The sequence below is a fragment of the Sceloporus occidentalis genome, unplaced genomic scaffold, assembly GCF_023333645.1.
Source record: "Sceloporus occidentalis isolate IW3139 unplaced genomic scaffold, rSceOcc1.0.p SCAF_2, whole genome shotgun sequence".
NCBI classification, from domain to species: domain Eukaryota; kingdom Metazoa; phylum Chordata; class Lepidosauria; order Squamata; family Phrynosomatidae; genus Sceloporus; species Sceloporus occidentalis.
The window spans coordinates 18530876-18557935 of record NW_028316982.1 but is presented as its reverse complement, the minus strand read 5'-3'; the positions used below and the strand labels follow the sequence as shown (position 1 = coordinate 18557935).

Genomic DNA, 27060 nt, shown 5'->3' with positions numbered 1-27060 from the left:
CGCTAGATGTCTGTTACAGACACAACTTTATTACCTCAGTAAGAGCTATGGCTTTGAGAATAATTTAAACAGAATACTAGTTGACCTTCAGAGATGCCATCTACTCAGCCAATGTATGTGTGAATACTCCTCATTAGTGTTTAAAGGAACAAAAGATGGATCACATTTCTATACTCTGTCTAGTATAGATTCCTTCCACATTTTCCCCTTAGTGCTCAGTGGTTGTTAAGACTTCCATTGGCACATCTCTGAATCTCAGTTAATGCTCATGTGATTTGCTCTTAAACTTCATGTTGGTTAAGATTGGTTACAAAACCTGGTTCACAGGAAACCCTGCTTCATCTTGACCCATGGCTGTGTTCAGCATAAAACAGGCTAAGTCCAGCATGGTAGATGTATTTATATCTGCACTGCAGTGCAGAGGACTGCAGTCCACCTTGAATACCTTCATTCATAGTTAAGAACTGAAAAAGTAACACATATACCATTTCCCTGTTATTTTAAAGTATTCTATAATGCATCTAGAACTCATTTGGTACTCTTTGAAACTGAAAATTACTATGACTTATTTTTCCTCTCTCCTCCCTCCCTTTTTCCCCTTTTACACAGAATGTGACACAGAAACAAAAAGGGTTCAAGATGTTCTTTCTGGAATTGAGAAACCACAGGTATGTGATTAACAGACATTTTTAAAATACAAAAGCCTAAATACCTTAAAGGCACCAGATCCTGTCTGATCTTGGAAGCTAAACAGGTCAGGCCTGGTTAGTACATGGATGGGAGGCTGCCAGTGAATACCAGGTGCTGTAGGCTATACAGGTTGAGTTCCCCTATCTGAAATGCTTGGGACCAAAAGTGTTGTGTATTTTGGAGTTTTTCTAAATTTGGAATATTTGCATATACCTAATGAGATATCTTGGAAATGACGCTCAAGTCTAAACATGAAATTCCTTTATGTTTCATATACACCTTATACAGATAGCCTGAAGTTAATTTTACACACAATATTTTAAATAATTTTGTGCATGAAATAATGTTTATGTACATAAAACCATCAAAAAACAATGGTGTCACTATCTTAGCCACCCATGTGCACAATTTTGAAATATTTTTTATTTCAGAAATCTGGATAAGGGATATTCAACCTGCATTTCAGAGGAACTGGAAAATCCACCTCTGAATATCCCTTGCCTAAGAAAACCCTATGAATTTGATGGGGTTGCCATAAGTTGACTGGCACCTTGAATAATAACATCAAGAACAACAATAATATTTATTTTAGTCAACTCTCCTCATGAATAGAGGCAGAGAAGAACAACAGATTAACAAATGCACAACAAGGCACTCACATACACACAATGTGCATTGTGTGTGTGCGCGCGTGTGTGTGTGTATGCGTGCACATGCGTGATAAACTGAAGATAGACTACATGTTATCCATATTGGCTGGCAGTGTGAAGTGTCTGAGCCAACCACAATTCTAAAAATACTGGAGAGCTTTGATTTTTCTCTCTTGCTTAATCAGCAGAGCAGTAACTACTGTGTTCTAAAACTTTTTCTCAGTCCAGCATCTGTCACAACCTCCTATCAGTTCAGACAGGAGATTGTGATGTGGGAGCACACAGGATAAGGCAATGATGATTGAGCCCCTTATTAAACTACTCTGTTATAACACTATGGCCTGTTACAGATGGGCCTTAAAGTGCGCGCTCTGTGCGTGCTAGGGTTAGAAAGGGGTGTCCTTTCCGGACGCTCCCAACCTGCACACGCGTGGAGCGCGCACAAAATGGCAGCGGCCGTTCCACATGGCCGCTGCCATTATGATGTCACGACCGCGCCACCTCCAAATGAGGCAGCGCGGACGTGACATCGTTGCGCCGTGCGAGGGCGCTTAGAGTGCCCTTTACGCAGTGCAAGAAGGAGCTCCGTTTCGGAGCTCCTTCTTGGCTTTGCGTCGCTGGGCGCAGCCTTCAGATGGCTGCACCAGCGACGCGAAGGAGAAAGGTGCCAAGCGGCCCCTTTCTCTTCCTCCCCGCTGCCGCGGGGTGTCCTTGGGGCTTGAAGCCCCAAGGACACCCCTTTCCAGGCAGCAGGGAAGGGGCCTTTTGCCGCTTCCCCACGGCCCGGAAAGCGGCAGATCGGGGCCTCAGCGGCTGCCGTTCTAACCACTGAGGCCACGATACAGCGGGGAAAGGGGCGGGTGCACACCACCCCAAACGGGCGATCTGTAACCCTCCTATATTTCTTTTTAATTGTCATGGCAACATCCTATGGTATCATGTGATTTGCAGTTTAGTGAAGGGCATCTAGAATTTTCAGCCAGAGAGCTCTCAGGTCTCAATAAACTATGAACCCCAGAATTCAACAAGATGTTGCCACGGCAATTAATGTGAAATATACAGTACACCCATGTCATACGCGAGCACAATATATGCGGCTTTCAGCATATGCAGGAGGTAGATGCAAAGTGATGTTTGTGGTGGCATCAGAACTTTCTTTTCTTCCACAACACCCTCTGTGGTGCCAAAGACCTGCTCTGAAGGGTTTTCTAGTACTTTGGAACAAGTTCTAAAAGGGCATTGATGGCAGTAAATAGAGAGGAACCATCACTCCTTTTGCTTCTGCTTCAAGAAGCAGACTAATACACTCTGTCTATAGTAACCTGGGGAGAAAATAGTACTGAAGACCATCAATTACATATCGTGTGTTTGTGTGTGTGTGTGTGTGTATTAATGCAAAACATTTCAGCATGAACCACCAGCTTTAATAACATAAGACTGTACTAAAACTCCAGGTTCCTAAAACAAAGGAACAAAGGTTTCATTAAATTTGTAGCCTGCACCATTATTATTGATTTTATAATCATCTTCTATTTCTATTTTGCTTTAATTTGTGTATTTAAGAACACTTTTAAATAAATATTTTTCAAAGTTTGGAAAACGTACTTTCTTGAACATTAAGTCTCAGTGTCTCTCAACACAGCATGGGTATGGGCCATGCTGGTTGAGAGATCCTGGGAGCTGTTTCTTCAGAAAGGTCACATTTCCAGGCTGTAGTATTTTTGTACATTTGAACTACCATTAATTTTATCATGTCTAAGCACAGAATCCAGAAAAATAGCTAAAAAGTCTCAGGCATCCATTAGAGCAGTGGTTCCCAAACTTTGTTCCTCCAGGTGTTTTGGACTTCAACATCCAGAAGCCCAAACTAGCTTGAGCAATTGTCAGCAGTTCTGGGAGCTAAAGTCCAAAACATTTGGAGGACCAAAGTTTGGAAATCACTGCATTAGAGTCACCTACTGCCCTGGCCTAGCAAGGCCCTGTCAGAGTTGTTGCAGCTCATGCAATCAAGCCATTAGTCATTTAGCTTTTTAAAAGCATGCGGATGTGCAGAAATAATCCCCATAAACATATAAAATGCACTCAACAGCATTCTTCACACATTATTTCTAGCTTTTCCTTTTACATGTATGGTATTCAGAGATTATGCAACAAGACAGTCTGGTCCCTGAAGGTTCCAATGGCATGTGTTGGAAATAGTCTGCATAATTTACTTGTGACTTCATCATATATGCCAACTCAGAATTCCCACCAGTAGTAACTTTATATTGCCATCCAGGATTCAATGTAAAGAACTTGAACAAGAGAGCCATAGCCACAGCATAATTGTTAGTGCCTTTTCTTCAAATTTAGTGTTGACTTTGTTGCTTCTGCTGCTGTTTTTAATTAGTGGCATTTTCAGTTAATAGTAATGTTACAAATGAAAGAAGAAAACAATTAGTTGATGAAAAATATGAGACAGAAACATCAATATAAGGCAGGCCCTAAGTGTCTGGCCCAGGTTTCTAATCTATTAAGGTCATTTTGAATTTTAAGCCTGTCCTCTTGGGTATTAGCTATTCCTCCTAATTTGGTGTCATCTGCAAAACTGATAAGCATGCCCCCTATTCTTTCATCTAAGTCACTGATAAAGATGTTGAATAGCACTGGGTACAGGACAGAACCCACTTGTCACTTCTCTCCAGGATGAAGAGGAGCCGTTATTGAGCACCCTTTTGGTTCAGCCGATCAACCAATTACAAATCCATTTAACAGTTGCATTGTCTAACTCACATTTTACTAGCTTATTTGCAAGAATGTCAAGGGGGAACTTGTCAAAGCCCTTAGTAAAATCATGATATGCAATATTGACATTATTCCCTTCATCTACCAAGCTGGTAATTTTATCAAAAAAAGAGATAAGATTAGTCAGGCATGACTTGTTTTTCAGAAACCTGTGTTGACTTTTTTGTGATCATGGCATTCCCTTCTAAATGTTCACAGACTCTCTGTTTAATCATCTGCTCTAGAAACTTTCCTGGTATTGATGTCAGACTAACTGGACAATAATTGTTGGGATCCTCTTTTTCCCCCTTTTTGAAGATGGAGACAACTTTTGCCCTCTTCCAGTCTGCTGTGATTTCTCCTGTTCTCCAGGAGTTCTTCCCGCTGCCCTGTTTGACATAAAAGTATGCGCGTATGTCTGTATTCTTAAACAGTTTAAAACTCTTCCAGATTAAAACCATAAATAACAAAAGATAAAGCCCCTTTAGAATCTGTTGTTATTGTTAACTGCCTTCAAGTCGCCCTTGACTCATGGTGATTCTGTGAATGAGACATCTCTGCTGCTTTGCTCAGGTTCTTCAGGCTTAGGCTCATGGCCTCTCTGACTGAGTCTGGTCTTTCTTTCTACTTCCTTCCACCTTTCCTAGCATCTTTGCCTTATAAATTAGGCCTCAAAGTCTTTAATGGAAAGCCATGTTTTTACTTGGCTGGAAAGAAACCAATGGTATCTCCAGTTGGACCTCCAGTGGGAGGGCATTCCACAATCAGGATGCCATAGCCAAGAAGGTCCCCTCCCTTGTAATCCCACTTTGTACTGCCTGCATTTATATGAGACAGAGCTGGGGAACTCATACAAAAGTACTTCTTTTTTAAAACTTGAAATGGGTTTCCCACCCCATTTCATTTATTTTTAGTGTTTTGTCTTCATTTTGGCAGGGGAGCATTTTAGTAGCTCATGCAGCCCCTGGAGGGCCACAAGAAGGGAAAGTCGGTCTCGGAAAATTGGTCTCCAGGGCTGGCTAACGAAGTTACCCACCCATGATTTCTAATACATTAGAGAAGCACATTCGTATATATATATTTTAAGGCAGTGGCCAGCTCTGGACTGGTGTCATTTTGTACATCTGTAAATAATAACAATAACAATAATAATAATAAATATAATAAATTTATTTATATACTGCCTTTCCAACAAATCAAGGCGGTTTACAAAAATGCATAAACAGTTACATAAGAAATACAAAACTAAAAACTCACCCCCTTACCTTAATTAAATACAGTTAAATTAATCAAAATACAGTTAAATTAATTACATTAAAATATATTAAAATATACCCTCCCCTACCAGCCAAATAAACTGGCCCTTGTCCTTGTTCCCCCCAAAATGGCTCCCCCAAAGGGCCGCCCCCTTTGGTGTGGTGGGCCCACCAGGCACCCAGCCGTTATCCCCTTTGCAAGGGAAACGGGTGTTTCTGGCTGGGTACTTGGGACCTGGTCCTGGCAGGAAGTAGTCTAAGGTCAGCAGTCCACCAGGTGAGATGGAGCATGCAGGTAGCAAGCAGCAAGTCCACGCAGCAGCAGGAGGCACCTACACATCTCTTCCCTGGGGTGGTGGGGTGGCCTGTTTTTCTCTCCTCTTCCCCCACTTTGTGCTGGCTCTCCTCAGTCCCAGCAGACACCCAGCCTTTATCCCCTTTGCAAGGGGAACATGTGTGCCTGACTGGGTACCAGGGTCCTGGTCCTGGCAGGAAGTAGTCTGAGGCTAGCAGTCCACCAGGTGAGATGGAGCATGCAGGTAGCAAGCAGCATGTCCACACAGTAGCAGCAGGTAGTAAGCAGCATGTCCACACAGCTGCCAGCCTGTAGCAAGTTTCCAGGAAAGTTTTTCAGCCAGTGGGCACAAGTATCATGCTGGTCCCTGGCAAAGTGAGGAAGAGGTTTGCTGGCATCCTGGAGCAGCCATTTCATAATTTTCATACTAAAAATTACAGTAATGATATAATTTGAAGATGTTATAGTTAAGGTTTTCCTCTCTGCCACCAGCATCAGTGACTCTTGAAGCCATTGAAATGTGTATGTGAATGTCAATTAATACTGAGAAGGCTTGCATTATATGTGACCATTGCATCTTGGGAGAAAGATGGGATATCAATTCAACTTTTAAAAAACACACACAACTGCTTGAAAAAGCCAGTCAATCCCCCTCACACAGAGGGAAAGACATTGTCCTTTATCAGTTGAAGGGAAATTGCAGGACAGGAGGAAAAAAGGGTTGACTGCATAGTTAGGTCATTTTACTTGTGTGGTCTGAAACTTTTTCCTGAGCTCTTTCCTTTTACCATTTGATGAGCTCTGTCTTTTCACACTGCACAATTACATCAGTATGGTTCCAGGAATATCTGAAGGGCCACAAGTTATTCAACTGCTGCTCTGAATTTAAAGAAATGTCAGGGGCATGGAAACTTTCCTGAGCTTGTACTTCTTTAATTAGGATGAAAACTATATAGAAATGTATCCAAGTTATACAACAGTATGGATTTTATTCATTTTACCAATGGAATTTCTCTTCAGGAAAAAATCCTATTGTATGATACACAAATTAAGAAAATATTGTAAACAGATTGTGCAGACCAAATGGAAACTTGTGGTTTGTTATGAATCCTTGGTGTCTTCTTGTCCAATTCAAATGACCTGCTTTCCTCTGCATGTAAGCACATGATGCCCTATGGCTTGTTAATGTCATGTAATCCCTGTAGTATTCTTAGATGCTCTAGAGAACTATTTGAAATTTAACGTAGTGGACAGCTTCCCAGATTCAGCCACTGCCAGTATGTAAGCCTGTGATGAAAGGAGACCAACCATTGGATCTCTAATGGAGCTTCTTCAGATCTGGAGCCACTTGGAGTTAACTGTTGAAACAGAGTTTGAAACACAAGGCTTGGTCACTAAGTGACTTCCACATGCACATTAGCCTCTTGCTCCTGGATAGAAAGTCATGGTCTGTCAGTCTCTCTTCTTCAGTCAGGAAAGAGAGTTTTAGCACCCGAACAGAGTGAGTGATATAAACAACTGTCTCTTTCATATATAGCATTGTTATTCTTATTCCTATTTTTGAAGATCTTCTAAGCAGTCCATAAGAAACACTGTTAATTTTATTCTCTGGATTCTACAGATTATTAAAGTTCATAAAAGGATAAAATGTTTTGTTTTTGTGTTTAGCCATATGTTCTGCAAGGGTACGTGTGTCCTTGCTAGTGATCATAAAGGAAAGAAACCATTCCAATAGAACATTGGCTGGATATGGTACATTAAGTTCCAAGTCCCTGTCTGATTTTATGCAAAACAGTTATGCAACCATGTGTCCGTAATAAAAGAATTGTTGGTGGGGGAATCTGTTTTTTTAGTTAATTCTGCTGATTTAGAACTTACTCTCTGAAATCCATTTTGGGTGTGTTTTGTCTTCATGTTTGGTCCTAAGTTTTTTTATATATAAAAGTCCTAATTGATATAAAATATTGGTCAGTTTATTCGCTGTAAGTATCTTTATACTTGGCTACAATTCCATCCCATTAGGATACCTGAGACATTTTAATTGCACAGTCTGATTTGAGACGTTGAGCTTTTGCTGCAGACGTCTGGCTTAATTTGATGCCAGTTTTAATCAGTCCAGGTGTTCGAAGCAATTACTCTTTTACATAAGCTCAGAAAAACGTTAATGCTACATGAAATCTTCCTCCAACAGATAAATTTCACCTACAAGGCCTATAAGTGTTTTTAAAAGAGCTGAATCTGAATAATTCCAAAAGTTATTTGTGAACAGTGTTCATGCTACAGATGTTTTGGTACAAGATGTGATTCATTGCACTTATAGTTAATAATTTTTATGGTAAAACAGTTGGCTCAGTGAAAGATTTCAGAATTTCAGCCTGGCATAAAACACATGTGCATGTTATGTTAGGGCCAAAACCAAACATGATTTTGGCAGTCCTACTATCTGTACTGGTTGTCCTCTCTCTTCTCTCCCCCACAAACAATAGTGTCTGGAGATTGGATTTATGTTGGGCGAAGGGCAAGATAATTTTTAAAACCACTTTCTTTCCATGGAAGTACTACATAGTGGAACAAAGACATTTTCCAGTCACAGACAAGAAGAAATTGATGCAGCTAGGCTTCTCTCCACATGCATTGAGGAACTCAGCTGAGATCAGTTTCTCCACTCCTATGCCTCATTACATCAGAGGGTTTTGAGTACACAGAGTGGAAGCTTGTGAAGCTAGAAGCTCCTAAAACGTCAAATTCAGCCTTCTGGTATAGTGATAGCAGTGCTATATCATAGGCCTCAGAACATAGAAGAGAGATGTTTTTCCCAATAGGGATTACTGTTTAGTGTTTTGTAGCAAAATCAAGAGTCTTGTGGGATGAAAGGGACGAATGCTTTTACACTTATATGGGCTTGAATCTATGTCCTGGACTGCAGCCAGCACACACAAACATACACCAATAAGGATGGCTCAACAAGGTAATTAGCTATGCAGCTGGAAATAGTCCACAAACCTTGCAGGGAGTGAGAGAAAGAGCAAACCAAAATCCAAAGCCGAAGTCAGGATAACAGGGATCACGATAGTCAGTCCAGTCCATGGTCAGGTCAGCCAGGGGGTAGTAATAGTCCAGTCCGTTCCGAAGTCAAGAGTCAAGATACAGGGAGACAGTGCAGGCGGCAATCACACCAAAGGATCATGCAATAAACTCGGGCACCGAGTTAGCATCTCACAGGTGGTTAAGTAGGAGATTCCCTCCTCGGTGCCAGCTGAGGCTTGTTTGCCAATTGTCTCTCAGCAGTCCTCCTGGACCTGCACCTGCCAGCAATTTCAGCCCTGCGCTGCCTAAAGGAGGGAACTTCCAAGCCTGGTTCCTCCCCAGAGTCACCACTAGGCTACTGTACCACCAGAGGAATCCCACCAGCACTAGGACCTGGCTGAGCCTCCTCCTCTGGGGCTGGGAGATCAGGGCTGGCTTCTGGCAGAGCAGGATTAACACCTGGTGTAGCCTCAATTACCTCTTGCACTGGAGCAGGATTAACACCTGGTGTAGCCTCAGTTACCTCTTGCACTGTAGTTACCCCATCCTCATCCTCCGAGACCTGCTCTTGGCTGGCCATGACAATCTATATCATCAGACACAGATAACTATGCTATCCTCATAGTTCTACAGAAAAAAATGTTAATACTAACGTCAAAGGGGAAAAAAGACTTCCCTGCAAATAATTGCATTAGAACTTAGATGTGTGTAAAATAAATAATGCCAGCCACAGCAATGCTATCTGTGGGTGTTGTTAAGGCCATCTGTATTTAACTTGTGTGCTGTTCTCAGATCAGAGCATAAATCTGCTAGACTGCAACAGGCTTGAATTATATTTGGAAAATCTACTGAACCAGATGGAGCCCAGGATCCTCTTGTAGGTTGTGGTAGAGAGGGAGGTTTGGCACATCACAACTGAGAGCCAGTTTGAGCTTCCAAAAAACAAAAGGGGGTATTATTTGAGAGTGTACCACTCTGCTCAACAGTCTCTGCTGGGACTGTTCTGCTAGTACTGGGAACCATTTAAGGCAAGGATGGGTGCAGTGTAGTCTGCAGACTCCATGAGTCCCCAAAGCTGTTTTATGAACCTTAGGCCCATTACAAACGGGCACCCTAGCATGGACTCAGTCCATACTAGGGTTAGAAAGGGGCGTCTCTTCCAAACGCCCCTAACCCTAGTACAGACTGAGTCCTTATGAAATGGCGGTGGCCGTTCCACACGGCCGCCGCCATGTTGACGTAGCGGACGCAGTCGCGCCCCAGAAATGATGCCATGAGTGCGCGCTTCGGCACTTGCGGCTTCTCTTCCGTGGCGCAGGAAGGAGCGTGATTTTGGCTGCTGCAGTTCCTGGACGCTGCAACCAGCAGCGGCAGCAGACCACCGCTTTTCAGCGGTCTGTAACCCGCCTTAGGGTCCTCAACCCCTCCCATTTTTGCCCCCTATGTCCTTCTCAACCCTTAGGATTACAGTTTTTGCCACATCCTTTGCTCCTCTGGAGTATTGTAGGTACAAAAGATATAGGGGGAGGGTTGGCCAAGATAATTTGGTGAAATATTCTCTCGTGCCCTTAAGTAACATTGGGAAGCATTTGGGTCCATTCCCCCCTCCCCGGAGGTGGCTGTCCAAGATCTACTAGGGGAACAATAGAACCCCCAGTCCTCAACTGTTATCCATCCTAATTTAAGGGTCCCTTTGAGATTTCTTTTTTCCACTTTTCAGATTTTTATGTTTAAATGGAGTGCCTTGAATCTTAATATGAGTTAACCTAAGGGATGTCTCAAGAGAAATGTTTCTTTCCTCAGGTTAGATACAATTCCTCCCCCACCTCACCCCCCATATTTTATTTTATTTTATTTTATTTTATTTTATTTTATTTTATTTTATTTTATTTGCAGGGAAGGGAGACTGGCCCTTCAGAGAGGAATTTCTGGGGACAGAAATCTATTCAGAGGAGGAGAGGGGGAACTTGCCTTCCACACATTTCTTTAACTTAATAGAATAAATCGGTGAATTCAAGTTTCTACATTTTTTCTTCATTACAGTCATATAGAATGCTGTGTGTACATGTATGAATCCAATGCATTAGAACTTCAATTTCAGTTTAACATTAATGGTTGTTGTTTTTCTCTTAAGGTTTCAAATATTCAAGCAAGAACGGTTTTGCTCACCTGGTCACCTCCAAATGGCCTTTTAAGTGGAGATAGACACAGCAATGGTTTGCCTTATGCCTGTACTTACGAAGTTGCCTTATCAGAAAAAGGGAGGGATGGAAAGTACAAAATGATTTACAGGTAGATATGTGCATATGATTTTACACATTTTAAAAAGCCTAGAGGTGGAGGAGTAGATAGAGATGACTGCATTATTATTTTTTCCAGAGTCGAGCACAATGTTCCTCCCAGTTTCACATCTGTCACCATTTTCCCATCCCTTTCCTTCCTCTCCCCATATTCAACAGCTGGAAAAGTTGCCTGCTAAGTATTTATACACATATTCCAATGACTGCCAGAGTGGAATATTGGGAGCATGCCAGCTTGACTACTGTGCTGTCCACACATTTCCTCTAGATGAGAGGCCCTTTAGTAAAGAAATTTATGACATTGCCTTTTGCATTTGATAACATGTCCTCAATTTGGATGTCACAACTGCTTTTCCATAACTCAGATATCACCTGTTCTTAATGAGAAGCAGTATTGTTCATGGAACTAGAGACATTCTCTTTATGCACTAGTGTTTCTGTTCCTAATAAGAGAAATGCTGCTGTGTCTTATCCATCATGGGTGATATAGGGAAAGCTTTTGTTCATACAACTACTTTAACATGGAATTGACTTTTGTTGCCTAAACTACATTCAGTGTAACCACACATTGAGCTTTTTTTGTGCAAACCAATACTGTCTCAGCAGCCACATCACTGTTGTGTGGCTCCAGAGACACCATTGATTGCCGCCCCCCCCCCCCATGCTGTCCCCAAATATTTCACTTTTACTTTATTTTGATCAATTATAAGCATTTTTGTATTGCCTTCAATTTGCAATGTCAAAGGAATGTACAAGAGGAACAAACAATTAAAACCAAAGTTAAAAAGAAATTTTAAAAAATAAGAATCACAAAAATGCCAGAATGCCCATCAGAAACCCACATGGAAGAAAGCTATTTTTCAGACTTATATGCCAGTATGACATAGTGGTTTGAGAATTAGACTATGAGTCTGGAGACCAGGGTTTGATTACAAGCTCAGCCATAAAGCCCTCTGGGTGACCTTGTGAAGTCACATGCTCTCAGCCTCAGGAGATGGCAATGGTACCCCTCTTCTGAACAAATCCTGCCAAGAAAACCTCATGATAGGTTCACTTTAGGGTCGCCATAAGTCAGAGATTACTTGAAGGTACACAAAAATAACAATAGAATGTTAATGTACTAGAAAATAAATGTGGTATTATATTACAAAAAAAAATCCTTCAGATAGCTGTAAATCAGAAATGATTTGACGACAACAACAATAATAAATGGGTTTGAAGTGTATGAGAAGTTGGTCCAGTATTTTTAAAAAAATATTTACTATGTACCACAATATGGGAACAACACCTAACCTTGCATTCATACCCTGTCCAATCTTGGAATTAACCTCCCAACTTTTAATTAATTTATTTTTTAATTTTTCAGGTCTTAAAATTATTCTCAGTCTTTATGAGAATAAAGGTTTTTAAGGTTTTTAGGGACTTGAACATACAGTGTAGCATGTGTAGAGTATGTAATTAATGTAATACTGTTCATTTGTTTCTTAAAAAGTGTATTTTTTCCTAGTGGAGAAGAATTGGAATATAAACTGAAAGACCTTAGGCCAGCAACAGAATATCATGTCAGGTGAGCTATAGCGGTTGAGAAATGTTTACACCTCTAATTTATTCAGTTACAAATAGTACTGCCGATGTCAAAAACCTGATGAATACTGACATTTCTATGTGAATATTAACAAGCCAGATGGATTTTGTGCATGGCTGAAAAAACAGATATAGATTGTCTTACTTTTTGGACATATCCAAATGAATGCTGACAACTGCATCCACCTGTCAGGGTTCACCAATGTATCACTGTTTTTTCAGATATTTTCCAAATTTGTTAGAGATTGTCAATGTTACATGTGAATGACAGGCACTGTATTTTGGACTTTCACTGTAAAGTAGATAAACTAAAACATATGAGGTTTTCTGTTTCTCTGACCATATAAGTCAAGGATAAACAACATGCACAGTTTATTTTCCATGGCTCACAAATCTTCTAACCTGCTATGGTGTTCAATACATTGTAGGTTTTTAAAATATTTTTTTCTGAAATCCCTGATGGTATAATCATTTCTCAAGTGAAAGAAAAGGTGTTGTTGTTTTTGAATGATAAGAATACAATGGTTTCAGCTTATAAATAAATGCTGCTTCAGTTTTAGTAAAATATTTACAACCACCACCCCACCCTCCTAAAAAGCAATTGGTTGTAAATTTCTTAGTTTGCTAATTTCATTGAACATTAAGACAGAACAGCGAAACATGGTATTTATATTCAGAACATAACTTTTTCTTCAGTTGAAAAAACAAATTGGTCCTACATCTGCTTTTCAGGGGAGGAAAGGGCAAATGATCTGAGTGGGTCTTTTCTAAATATTACTAAGGCTTATGCGACTGAATATGTTGGTTGTCAGAGTTCATCCACAGCTTTACTGACACATCTGATTTTGTGTGTATGCTGTATGACAATAACTTATTTAGGTCTGTTATGTACTGTAAAGACCTGTGAATGAATGCAGCTTGTATTCTATAATTTTTTTAATAAATACATATCAGCCTGTCATCCACAACCCCACCAATCTTGCAGTTGATGGGATTGCAAAACATGTGGAAGAGCAGGAATTGTGCATATACTTTGTTGTTATTGGGTGCCTTCAAGTTGTTTCTAACTTATGGTGACCCTAAGGCGATGCTATCATGAGGTTTTCTTGGCAAGTTTTGTTCAGAGGGGTTTTGCCTGTGCCTTCCTCAGTCTGAGAGAATGTGACTTACCCAAGATCACCTAGTGGGCTTTCATGCCCAAGCAGGGATTTGAACTCTGTTAACCAGAGTCATAGTCCAACACTCAAACCACTACACCAAACTGGCTGTCCATGTGGTTTAGTCCATTTTCAGACTTAAATTCCTGGTGTTTACTTCAAGTATTCTTGTTTGAATGTGATTTGGAGATTCCCACATTGTCAAACTCCATCATATCAGTACTGTAGGAGTGTTATCTACTTTCCACACTCTGTACTGCTATGTTTTGTTAAACCTCCATTCACACAATAATATTAAAGTATGTATTGTCAACTTCAGCTTTTTATCTGTTGTGGAAGTACTTTAACCATTTTTCATACTGCTGTGAGTGAGCAAGTCCATTTTTATAAAGATAAGTGAAGCTGTATCTTTCTTTCCTTTTTAAAGAAGCACCATTAAAACAATGAGAGCCAGCATGGTATAGTGCTTTGTGCATTGGACTATGACTCTGGAGACCAGTGCTCAAATCCCTGCTTGGCCATGGGAATCCACTGGGTGACCTTGGGCAAACCACATTCTCTAGCCTCAGGGAAAGGCCAAGACAAACCCTTCTGAACAAATCTTGCCAAGAAAATCCTGTAATAGGTTCATCATAAGGGGAAAAAAAAACTTGAAGGCACACAACAATGATACCATTCAAAAAGCAGCAGCAGCACCATCAGCAGAAGCAGCAGGAGCAACTTGTTCTGAGACTGTATACTAAAATACAGACATGGGGTTTAAATTCAGCTAGGTACATAGAAAAAGGTGGCTGGTACTCATACTCCATTATGGAACATGCCATTTTCCCTTACACAGCCTTCTTAAAACAATTAATTACAAAAGCAATTAATTCAAAACATAGGAGACAGCATTATACTGGTCCATCTAATCCATTATTGTCAACACCAAATGGCAGTTGCTTTCTAGAATTTCAAACAGACATTTTTACAGTTTGCCATGCAGATGCTGAGTACCTTGTGTTCATAAAACATGCACACTACCACTGAGCTGTAGCTCATCTAAAACTTGCATCTCCATGTTAGCTTTTGAGCAAAGCTCACAATACCACCTCAGTGTGGAAATGATGGATGGATGTGGTCTTCCACATTGCAGCTTGTGGATACTACTGGCCATACAGACTCCTTCGTTAATATTTAAATTAGTCTGTGTTGTTTATAAAGTCATAGTCCAGAGGTCACTTTTCTGCCCTTGGGACCATCTGGAGGCTGCATGGACTACCAAGAATTCCAAATAAATGAGAATGGAAACAAAATGGAAGTGGTCAGATATGTTATTGTTGTTTTTTAATCTGAAAAAACTGCATGAAGGAGAAAGTTGCAACCTATTTAAAAGTAAATCTTGGAAGCCAGGAAATGGGTGATAATGAGTTTAGGGCCATGAAAACATCTGTGGGGACCACATTCAGCCACAGGACCATATCTGACTATCCCCGGTTTAGCAGAAGATTGTTTCTGAAAAACCCCTTATGTTTTGAAGAAATGTAGATACAGCTTCCTGTCTTGCCCTATATGTTCTTCTATTCCATATTCAGACATATCCTTAACAAAGGTGTCCAGTAGATATAATACAGAGACTATTAACAACAAGTTTAAAGCAGGGAAAGTAGCCAGCTAATTCTGAGTTGCATGCAGAATCTGGCCATACAAAGTGTAAGTAATTATAACTCAAAACTATTTTAGCAGTTGGTGAGGTTGAAGGAGATACAGTCTGGATTAATCAAAGCAACAAAATAAAAATCATAATGTAATTATAGGTCATTATAGGTCTAGGTCTTTTCAATCATCATAGTGTTTCCAGTACTTTACATTTTTACAGGGATAAAATGTTCTTACCTGTGTGTATCTCTCCCCCACCCCCTGTTCTCATGTCTGAAATTAACATGCTAAGATTTTCAACATCTTGCATGAATAACTTCTTTCTGGATGTAGGTGTCTTTCCTCCTTTCCAAGGTGAACAAACTTTCATTGATAGGTTGAACATACACACACTCCCACTCCTCTCTATATGTGGTAATAAAGAAATATTCGCCTGTATCCTTTTTAAAAATCACTCTGCTCTATTACTTTAGTCCAAAGAACATTATAGATGTATTAATGTTTTATTCAGCTACTTGGAACAACACACTTCCTCGGAGTGTAGTGGAGTCTCCCTCCTTGGAGGTCTTCAAACGGAGGCTGGATGGCCATCTGTCGGGGATGCTTTGATCTGGATTTCCTGCATGGCAGGGGGTTGGACTGGATGGCCCTTGCGGTCTCTTCCAACTCTATGATTCTATGATTCTATTCTATGAGAATTCAGGGCAATTAGGACTTCTTTTATGAAAAACCAATCTGTCTACACATATAGATTGAGCCTGAACAACAGCTAGTGTGAAAACACTAGTACTTACCATATGTATAACACTTTAGAGTGCATGATACAGTTTATATGCATTCTCAGTAATCTCTACAACAATTCTGTAAAGTAGATCAACATTACAGTGTGCCCACAGTGTACTCGGCCATGCCATATGCGGCTTCCAGGGGGAAAACAATGGTGCATGCAAAGTCGAAGGCTTTCATGGCCGGCATCCATAGTTTTTTCTGGGTTTTTTGGGCTATGTGGCCATGTTCTAGAAAAGTTTCTTCCTGACGTTTCGCCAGCATTTGTGGCCGGCATCTTCAGAGAATGCTTTGCCTGGAAAAAGTTGGGTGTATATATACTGTATGAGCCTGGGAATGCAGGAGTGATTTGCATGTGTATTGTTCTGTGCTGATGGCTGGCCTCAGGCTAGGAGGCTAATGCAAGAGAGGATTAATGTCTGCTAATTGGTGATCATTATCTGCCGGGAAAGCCCCTGACTCTGAATGGTTTCCCATTTGCATTTGTTGAGTCCTTATTTTGCTGTTCCTCAGGACTGGTAGCCAAATTTTGTTCACTTTAAGGGTTTCTTCTTTCCGGTTGAAATTGTCCAGGTGTTTGTGGATTTCAACGGCTTCCCTGTGCATCCTGACATGGCAGTGGTTGGCATGGTCCAGAACTTCAGTGTTTTCAAACAGTATTTTATGCCCAGGATGGTTTGTGGCATGTTCTGCTACTGCTGATTTTTCTGGCTAGCCCAGTCTGCAGTGTCTCTCATTAGCAGGTTGTGCTTCCTCACCACTTTGCCTATTCTGTCTGTGATTCCTTTGATGTATGGTAAAAATACCTTCCCTTTGGGTGGCTGCTTGTCTTCACTTCTCTGGGTTTTTCTGGGCCTGGCAGCCCCTCTGATGCCTGAGCTGGAATAACCATTGGCCTGTAGAGCCCGGTCCAAGTGCTTCAGTTCATCTTCCAAGAAGTGGGGTTCGCAGATGCATTTTGCTCAGTCTACTAGTGTTTTGATTGTGCTTCTTTTTTGTCCTGGGTGATGGTTGGAGTTCTTGTGCAGGTATCGGTCTATGTGGGTTTTCGGTATACTGTGTGACCCAAACGTTGGTTCGGTTTGTGGATGACTTGGACATCCAAAAATGACAGTGTTCCTTCCTTTTCTTTTTCCATTGTGAATTGGATGTTGGGCTGGATGTTGTTCATATGGTTCAGGAATACAGCCAGGTCTTCTTCTCCATGGCTCCAGATGATGAAAGTGTCATCCAGGTATTGGAACCAAGTTGTGGGCTTTTTCAGTGCTGTTTCCAGGGCTTGCATTTCAAAGTGTTCCATGTAAAAGTTTGCTATCACCAGGCTTAGAGGGCTTCCCATTGCTACTCCATCTCTCTGTTCATAGAATCCATTGTCCCACTGGAAATAGCTTATGGTGAGGCAATGTTTGAAGAGGGCTGTGATGTCTTCTGGAAAAATCTGTTGGATGAGTGTCATGGTGTCCATAATGGGTACTTTGGTGAACAGGGAGACCACATCAAAGCTGATTAAAATGTTTCCAGGTTTTAGTTCCAGGTTCTTGATTTTTCCTATGAAATGAGCTGAGTCCTTGATGTAGTAGGGGGGGGGGGGAGTCTGCCTTATATAGGTTTGTAATTGTGTGGCCAGAAACTTGGCCAGTTCATATGGGAGGGATCCAATAGCACTCACAATGAGTCGGAGTGGAATGGAATCCTTGTGGATCTTGGGAAGCATGGCTTTGTGACGCCCTTTTGGCGCTGCATCATCTCAAACGGTATGTCTAGAACAGTGTGCTGCACCATGGCACGAGGGACGGAGTCACAGCATTGAGCGAGCAAATGCTCCACTGTGACTGCCCACAGGCCAGCACTTTGCGCCAGTCTATACCTCTGAGACTATTATAAAACCAAGCATTGTGTCTCTTGGCTCAGATAAAGATTGACATGGTTCACAGCTGATGCTGTATCAGCTCTCAAGCAGGTCTACTTCTAAGGCAAAATCAGACCACACCAAGTTGCTTAGGACCACGTTGAATAAGACTGGCTCATCACTGCTAATGGTTAACACAAAACTTGTCTCCATAGCAGGTTTTGACCTTATGTTCTGCCTTCAAAATATGAAAGTAGTTAAAGGCTCAAGTGTGGACCAGCCCATTGACATTTTTACCCTGGTAGCAGGGCATTTTTGTTGTTGGAATAATGGCATATCCATTTGAAAAATAAATTGAGCCTAGCTGAACTTTAAAGTGACTTGTATAGACTTGAGATAGGGTTCTGTGGAAATTCTCTTTCAAAACTGCATAATACCCACTGCCCAGATAAGTTACCTTTTTGCAGTAACTAAAACTCCTAACAAGCTTCATTTATATACCACTTCATACTGCCTAAGCAGTGTCTAAGCGGTTTACAACTGTAAGCTAATTTGCCCCCAACAATCTGGATACTCATTTTAGCAACCTTGGAAGGATGCAAGCCTGAGTCAAGCTTGAGCCCTTTTGCTGGTCTTGAACTTGCAATCTTGTGGTTTTGAGTGAGTGGCTGCAGTACAGACATTTAACCACTGCGCCACCAGGGCTCCTAGAACTTCTTAGCCAGTATGTCCTCAAGCTATGCTGGCTGGGGACTTGTAAGAGTCATCATCCCTAAAAGGAACTTTCCCAAACTCTGATAAATACCCCTTTGGTGATTGACCTTACATCTTCCAAGCAAGGGCTCCACAGCGCCACTCCTACCAATAGCTGATTGGTTGCATTTCCCTCTTCGTCTGATCACCCCCCTGGAAACATTTAAAAATAGGCTTAAAACCTTTCTCTTCTATAAAGCCTTCCCCCCCTGGAAAATGAAGTTATGTACTTGATCCCATCGACTCTCTGCCTCACCCTATTCAATGATTGTTTTTATATCTGTATATTGTATATTTTGTTGTTGGTTTTTATCTATTTTATATGTTTGTAATTGGTTTTAATTCTATGTAAACCGCTTTGATCTTTTGGAAAAGCGGTATATAAATAAATTTTATTATTATTATTATTATTCCTCTTCATCTATTATTTTCAGATTGATATTTTACCTTTGAGTCTAGAATTATAGGATTGCTTACAGAGTCTGGATGCATCATAGGAAAACTGAGATAGTCAAGGTTTTACACAATGATGATTATTTTTCCTCTCTTTTTCATGAAATTCTGTCCAATTTGAACTGCTGCCTACAGATGATACTGATACATCTTGAGCCTTGGCAGCTGGCATTGTGCATGCTATTCATGCATTGTTAAGCCAAGCTTCCAGATGGGAGAGTCCATACATGCATTCAATTTGTTCTAATTCTCAACAGCTGTCAGTTAGGAGATAACTGCCAGTTCTTCATGGAAGCGTTCTTCAGTTTGGGGACAATACCGTTGACCAAGACTGAAAATGTTCCATGGCAGACTATGTAAACCCTGCAGTTGAATTCTGTATTGAGAGAAGTCAGATTATCGGTGTTTCATTATTTTTGGAAATGGTGTTTAACCAGTGTGTTTGGAGGCAGTCTTTGAGAGAAGGTAGGATAATTGAATGCTTCATATTTTGTCTTGGGAGGCAAAAGACACCAGCACCATAAAAGATCAGGTTCACTGTTGCTGGAGGGAGGGTTGCTATTAGATCCAGGTGCTTTTTATCAGCTTTGACTAGTCCACAAACTATGGCGCTTTCTAGCCACGTTAAAATATACTGACTATAAACATATTTGGTATGATCTAGCATTATCCCTTTTCTTACATCTCTGTAAAGCAGGGTGGGGAGCTGTCCCAGGAGTTGGAATGCTTTCCTGATTCAATCTGGAAGGCCCAATGACATGATAGTGGCCTGTCCTTTTTGAAGCTGGGCCTCCTGCTATCATCCAACACATTTCACTTCTTTTCCATTTTTCTCATAGTTCTTTCGGAGGTGGTTCCTGCAGATGAGTCATGCCTTGACTTTAGCTGTCCTTTATCATTCTCACTAGGTCAGTGAATCCATAATGTCCAGGTGGTGGTCCTGTTGTTCACACCATAACTTGTCCCAGTCAGGTTGGAATCCAGTATTTGTGGGGAAATGGCCTATGCCTGGAAAAGTTGCTCTTCCAAGGACTAATGCCTGGCCTAGATTTAGGACTTTATCACACAGGAGGCAAGCGTCATTAAATTGTGATTAAATCATGCTAATAGCACAATCGGGAGATAGATTATCACACCCCCATGCACTTATTCTGTTGGTGTCCCATATGTAAACAATAATGGAGGCATCATTGGATAATAACAGAAACTCCCCATAGTAATGATGCATCCATTACTATGATGCTATGATAACCTTCCCCCCAATTGTGCTGTTAGCACAATTTAATGACAATTTAATTATGCTTGCCTCCTCTGTGTAAAAAGGTCCTTAGTGTTCCTGCACCTTCCCTGCACTGAACAAATGTTCCTTAAAGCTGTTACTCTATCTCAAGCTAGCTTTGGTCCTGAGAAGGAAATGAAGTGAGCTGAACCACAGCCCTGAAGCTTTGGTTGTTTACCTGCCTCTTTTCCCTTCTGAGGGGCCTGAGCTTTGAAGAAGAGTCTTGTCTAGGGTTGCCATAAGTCAGGACCTCCAAACCGGGACGAATGTAGGACAACATTTTCAAATGGAGGACACAGTTTTCCTAAATGGAGGACATGCGAAAAAATTGGTTATTTTTTAAAAATGTTAATATAAATGCATGTTTCTTAGGCATGATCAAAATGGAGGACATTTTGAAATTTGACAGAAGAGGACATGTCCTGGAAAAGGAGGAGGATGTCTGGTCACCTTGTCTCTGGTCCAAAATACACTGCAGAAATAAAACATAGCTGGACTGAAATGCCCAGAGTTCCTCACCAAAGCTGCATCCACACTGAGGAAATAATCCAGTTCGAGAGTGACTTAACTGTCCTGGGTTAGTGCTGGGGAATGCTGGGAATTGTAGTACACTGTGGCCCCAGAGCTATCTCTGACAGGGAGTCACAACGTAGTGTGAACTGCAGTGCCCAGAATGCCTCACCAGGTGCATCCACACTGAGGAAATGGTCCAGGGACGTAGGGAAGGGGGGGTTTGGGGGGTCCGGACCCCCCCCCCCCGTTCAGGCCCTGGGGGCCTTCAAGCTCCTTCCTCCCCCCTCCTCCCCTCCATCAAAACCACGGAGAACTCGGAGAGGGAAAAGGAGAAAGACAAAACAAAAGTTGCAAGCTCAGAGAGAGAGAGAGAGAGGAGGGGGAGGGAAGGGGAGGGAGTGGGTCCCTGTGATTTCTTTCCCTTTCGTTTCCATCGGAGTCCGGCTTCCACTCCTCCTCCTCCTCCTCCTCCCCCTCCTCCCTTGTGCTTTTGCCAGAATAAAAGTCTCCGAAGAAGGGAAGGAAGGGGGAAAAGGAAGGAAGAATGATAGGGAGGGAGGGAGGGAGGGAGAACTGAAGAAAAGGAGGAAAAGAAAGGGAGGAAGAGGAAGGGGAGAAAGAAAGAAAGAAAAAGGAAGGAAGGAAGCTTCTAAAGGGAAATATAAAAGAAAGAAAAGGTGACTTTTAACTTTCCTTTCAGCAGTTATATCCATATACAATATAGTAAAATAATAATAATAATAATAATAATATCCCTTACCCAAAATGCTGAGGACTAGATGTATTTTGGATTTTGGAGTTTTTCAGAGTTTGGTATATTTATATACAGTATGTCTAATGAGATATAATGGGAGATGGGATCCATGTATGTCTCATATGCATCTCACAGACATAGACTGAAGGTAATTTAATACACAATATTTTCAAAATAATGTTGTGCTTCTGTACACTGAGCTTCAGCAAAACCCTGAGACCACTATTCCTTGTATAATTCAATAATTCAGTAATTTCTGTAAACCTTCAGGACTCCCAAGTTTCCTTGAGTTGGGGTCAGACCAGATGCTCTCAGGGTCAGTTTGGGGTTTTGGAAGTCCAGAGAAAGGAGACTCAGACTCTACTCTGGACATTTCTCCTGAGAATGGACTCATGTTTTCAAAAACAGTCATTTCTGGATTTTTGCAACAACAAAAAAGAGGAGGGTCTGTGATGCAAAAAGGCAAGAGGCTTCCTTCCAGCCTTGTTTTTTCTCTTTTTTAAAAGACAAATAGAATAAAATACAGTTAGCTGGCCCTTTTTCAGCATGTCAATGGGGATGCTTTGATGGAGAGTTCCTGCATGGCAGAATGGGGTTGGACTGGATGGCCCTTCTTGGGGTCTCTCTTCCAACTCTATGATTTTATGATTAATTAATTAATATATGGAATCAATCTAAGATGATGAATCGGGGCTGTGGAGTCCTATGGCCCTGCTCCAGGCAATGCTAGACTGCAGGCCCCATCATCCAGCAGCACCACAGACTGCTGGGAACTGCAGTCTAATAAGGCTGCACACTACAGAAATAATCCAGTTCGACACTACTTTATTGCTATGGAAAATCCTGGGATTTGTAGTATGTTGTGCCACCAGAGCTCTCTGACAAAGAATGCTAAATGTCTCACAAAACTACAATACCCAGATGTTGTTGTTGTTGTTGTTTTCTTATATCCCGCCTTTCTCCCAATATACGGACTCAAGGTGGTGATTTTCCATAGCATTAATCTATAGTATATCTTTCTAGAATGTAGATGGACACCTCCATTACATAATTTGTTGAGGATGCTTTGACTGGGAGTTCCTGCATGGCAGAATGGGGTTGGACTGGATGGCCCTTGGGGTCTCTTCCGACTCTATGATTCCATGATTCTATAGCACTCTGAGCCTACTGTGATTTTAATTGTTTTTAAATGTATAAAGGTATAAAGTCTTATAATGCAAGCCATGCACTGATGGACTATTGCACTATAATTTTTTATTGATTGATTTTATACCCTGCCTTTCTCCCAAAATAGGATTCTCTTAAAGGGGTTTGTTTTTCATAAAAAGAAAGGAAGGTATAATGTCTTGGAATTTAAAATTATGATAGATAGATAGATAGATAGATAGATAGATAGATAGATAGATAGATAGATTGATAGATAGATGAGTCTTGGAATTAAAAATCCCTCTTGGAAGTGGGAATGAAATGTTGTGTGGATGCAGCCTGGGTTCTTAGCTCAGCTCAGAAGTTGGAATGTAGTGTCTCAAAGCATGAGCAGAGTGTCTCTGAGCATGAACAGAGTAGCTGCCGCTCATTGCGTGAGCAGCTGCACTTTGCTTTATCGAGCTGAATTTATCTGATGTAAACACCTTCAGAGAAAGGACTCAGTTTGCATCTGCACTGAAAAAATAATCCAGTTTGATGCCACTTTAACTGCCCTTGGCTCCATGTTGTGAAATGCTGGGATTTGTAGTTTGTTGTGGCACCTGACAGATGACTCAACAGGTCCTCAAAACTACAGATCCCAAGATTCCATAGCACGAAGCCATAACGGAAGTTAAAGTGGTGCCATCGAGGTGTCAAGGGTAAACGCTCGACCCTCTTTTTGTGTCTGGGGGGGGGGGCTCTTAGCATCTCAAAATGGTGGCACTTAGTCTTGACCCCCCCCCCCTTCCCAAAATCCTGGCTACGTCCCTGAATGGTCCAGTTTGAGACTGTTCAGTGCTGGGGAATCCTGGGAATTGTAGTCTATTGTGGCATCAGAGCCTCTGACAGACAAGTCTCAATGTCTCCCAAACACTAGCATTCCCAGGATCCTCTACCATTAAGTTAAAGCAGTCTCAAAGTGGTTTATTACTCCTGCAGTGTGTGAGAGAGATAGAAAGGCTAGGGACTGGATTCATTCATTAACTCACAAAAGGAGGATATCTGTGTCCAAAACACACTGATTTGACTACCAGGGCTCAGTGCTGTGGAATCCTGGGAATTGTAGTTTATTGTGGCACCAGAGCTCTCTAACAGAGAAGGCTAAATGCCGCACAGACACCAGAATTCCAGAGCATTGAGCCCTGGCAGTCAAAGTTAGAAAAAATACACAGGGGCAAAATAAATATTGAAAATGGCCACGCACCACCTCCTCCTCCTCTTCTTCCTCCTCATCATCCTCGCCTCGGTGCCAAAGGAAATGGCCCTCTCCCCCCTGCTGCCTTGGGGACCAAACAGAGGAGGAGCTCCTCTTCCTGAGTCTGGCAACCTCCTGTTGCCAACAAGCCTCGAAGATAATTCCCCAAACGTTTGGCCAAAACTCACCAAATCCCCCTGTATCTCATCAAATATTCAGTCAAAGTCCCTGAAAAGTCCCTGTAATGTTAATATGGCAATAAAACGTAGCCCTAATTGAATAAAAATAATTGGAACTTATTTCAACTCTCAAAATTACCATTAAAACCAAGCACCAAAATCACACCAAAGGCCAGAGCCCATTTTGGTGTGAAAGTCACCAGATTGGCAACACTGCCGGGAATCAAGGAGAAAACCGTGCAGGGACGCCCCCTAGTGGTGAAAAACCGGGAACACATCACCAGTGTTGAAATGACTGACTTTCAGTTTGTTTTTGAACCCAACTCAGAATGCTGATCGTAACATTTTAATGTTCTAAATGGCTAGGAACCTACTCCTCACATATGAATCTTTCAACGTGTTGAATAATCCACAGAGATCTTTCTTCAGCTTTCCTCATTTTAAATGAAGTAGGTGATGGTGAGACAGGACTCTTTTATGTGTGTCTTCATCATAAGAATTCTTCCTGTTGCAGGTTTGCCTGGCACCAGGTTTTCTGCATCAAGAGTTATGATGACTTTTTAGTTTTTCTCAATATTAATTTGTTTTAATGTTGGAGATCTATTTGCTTACTGAAGCCTTGATTGTGGTAGTACTGTATGCCTTCTGTTAGGCGGCTTTTAAAAGTCTTGTTGACTAGAAAGTGTGATGCTGAATCAGTGTGGCTCACTTACAGTACAAAAATCGAATGTAATGCATTTATGTGCTTATGCAAAAAAATAAAATAAAAAGAGAGGGGAAAAATTATAAATGTCCAAATTTTTCAGAATATATATATATGTATTGTGATGTGTGTGGCCAAAATGTTGTTCAGGCATTATGTTAGTGTAACAGGCCATGCACTGGCAATTTTTAAAGCCACCTCTTCCAAAATGCCTCATCTCTAAAGTCACCCCCCCACCTGACATGTAGAAATACACAGTTCAAAACCATCATCATCATCATCATCCGTCCCCATGTGATTATCACTGCCACCTCCTTTTCACCTTTATCATCTTCATGCACCTGCAGCCTTCTCAGCTTGCTATTGTTTCCATTGACTCACACTGGTGGAGCAAACAGGTTTCCAGCTTCTCTCTTTGTGTGTTTTCATGTATAAAATGTAGGTATTGTGGTTTACAGGGGTTTCTCAGTGGTCTTGTATCCAGTTAACCAACAAATAGTTCCACAGTTACTCTCAAACAACCATCATTTATCCTTTCTTAAAATAATTAATCGTCGCTTAGAAAGGATGAACTGGAACAACAACCATTAAAACAACAGTAATGTTTAGCATATGTATAATACTTTAGTGTGTGAAGCATTTTACATGCGGTTTCCACAACAACCCTGTCAAATCCTAAGTTTCACAAAGGTCAAATTTATCTCTTCTGCTTCACGTACCGTCAAATGACACAGATATATGGATAGATCGTAATATAATCTCATATTTCCCCCCTATTTCAGGGTATATGCAGTGTACAATTCAGTAAAGGGATCTTGTTCAGAACCTGTTAGCTTCACCACTCACAGCTGTGCTCCGGATTGCCCGTTCCCACCCAAACCTTCACACAGGACCAAAAATTCCTTGACTTTGCAGTGGAAGGTAAGCCACAAAAAATAGGCAAGCCTATATTATGCTTCTAACAAAATTCCTTGAGAACAATTTTGAGTATAACTAAACAAAGTAACTAAAGTAATGTTTTGGGCTGAGTAGATATTTCCCACAGAGGCCAGTACTGCCACCATCTGATCACGAGGCAGTTTTCTCTCTCTTCTTCACACTCCTCCTTTGAAGCAGATGTGGAAAAACCTGTTGCATTTACCCCTACAAGGAGCATGATCCAACAAACAAGAGATGCTGGGTACATCACTTCCCAAACAGCTATTTCAAGTGGAAGTCTGAAGGCTGAACTACATGCTACATTAAATATATGCCATACAATTTTAAGATTTTTTTCTGTTTTGCTTTCTAATAAAAGTGTGCAGTCCTGCATGCATATGAGACCCAGAACAGTCTCATGCTTATTCAGGACAGCTGGAGAAGAAGAGTGATGTAAAGTCAGACAAAGGAAATTCAGATTATTTTTTGGCGTACTGTATTCAGTAATTTAGTGCAGAGCAATTGGAGTAAGCGTATAATGAATAGGAATGAGTGACATGATTCCTTTCAAGAGGTGAAAAGTAATAAGTGAAGTTGGGGTAGGCCCAAAACTTTCCACCAAAGTATAAATCCTTTGTCAAAGTTGGGAACAGGCTTCAGATGCTAGACTGGGCACATCTTTTTCCTAATGCTAGGAGGGCCTTCTCTTGTAGAGCTTCATGAGGAACTTTCCCCCAAGGGCTTCTTTCATTTCCACATTTTTTTAAACAGAAGTCTGGTTTAATTATGTTTTAGCTTGTATTGATAGTTTCTTTTTTTAGTTGTACTGTGTTTTTAAATGGTGAAAACCACTTTGATTTCCATGCTGAGAGGGGATCTGAGAGATGGGCAGCGTATAAATAAGGTAAAATAAAATAAATACTGATTCTGTTGCCTCTGAAGCAATTTTTTGTAGCCCTTTTCTCTTAGAAGCTGAAGATGTTTGGAACCACAGTATAAACTATCAGAAAAGAGGTTTTGGTGATGAGTAATGTGGCCCTAACCAGGCAGGTTTTATACTTCTTGCACAGTATTTCTTTTCAGTGGCCACTACACAACTGGAGAGACATGTGGGGTAGGTGTCAGGTTTG

At 41.2% G+C, this 27060-nt stretch overlaps 1 protein-coding gene across 4 annotated transcripts in view; it reads left to right on the top strand.

The window, feature by feature from the left end:
- FNDC3B (fibronectin type III domain containing 3B) overlaps positions 1 to 27060 on the top strand; it is a 396089-nt gene that overhangs the window by 266890 nt on the left and 102139 nt on the right. For all 4 annotated transcript variants that reach the window (XM_089508835.1, XM_089508837.1, XM_089508834.1 and 1 more), the window contains 4 exons: positions 610 to 668; positions 10816 to 10973; positions 12489 to 12548; positions 25795 to 25933. In XM_089508835.1, coding sequence (XP_089364961.1) covers positions 610 to 668; positions 10816 to 10973; positions 12489 to 12548; positions 25795 to 25933 — 416 coding nt within the window. The remainder of the gene's footprint in view (positions 1 to 609; positions 669 to 10815; positions 10974 to 12488; positions 12549 to 25794; positions 25934 to 27060) is intronic.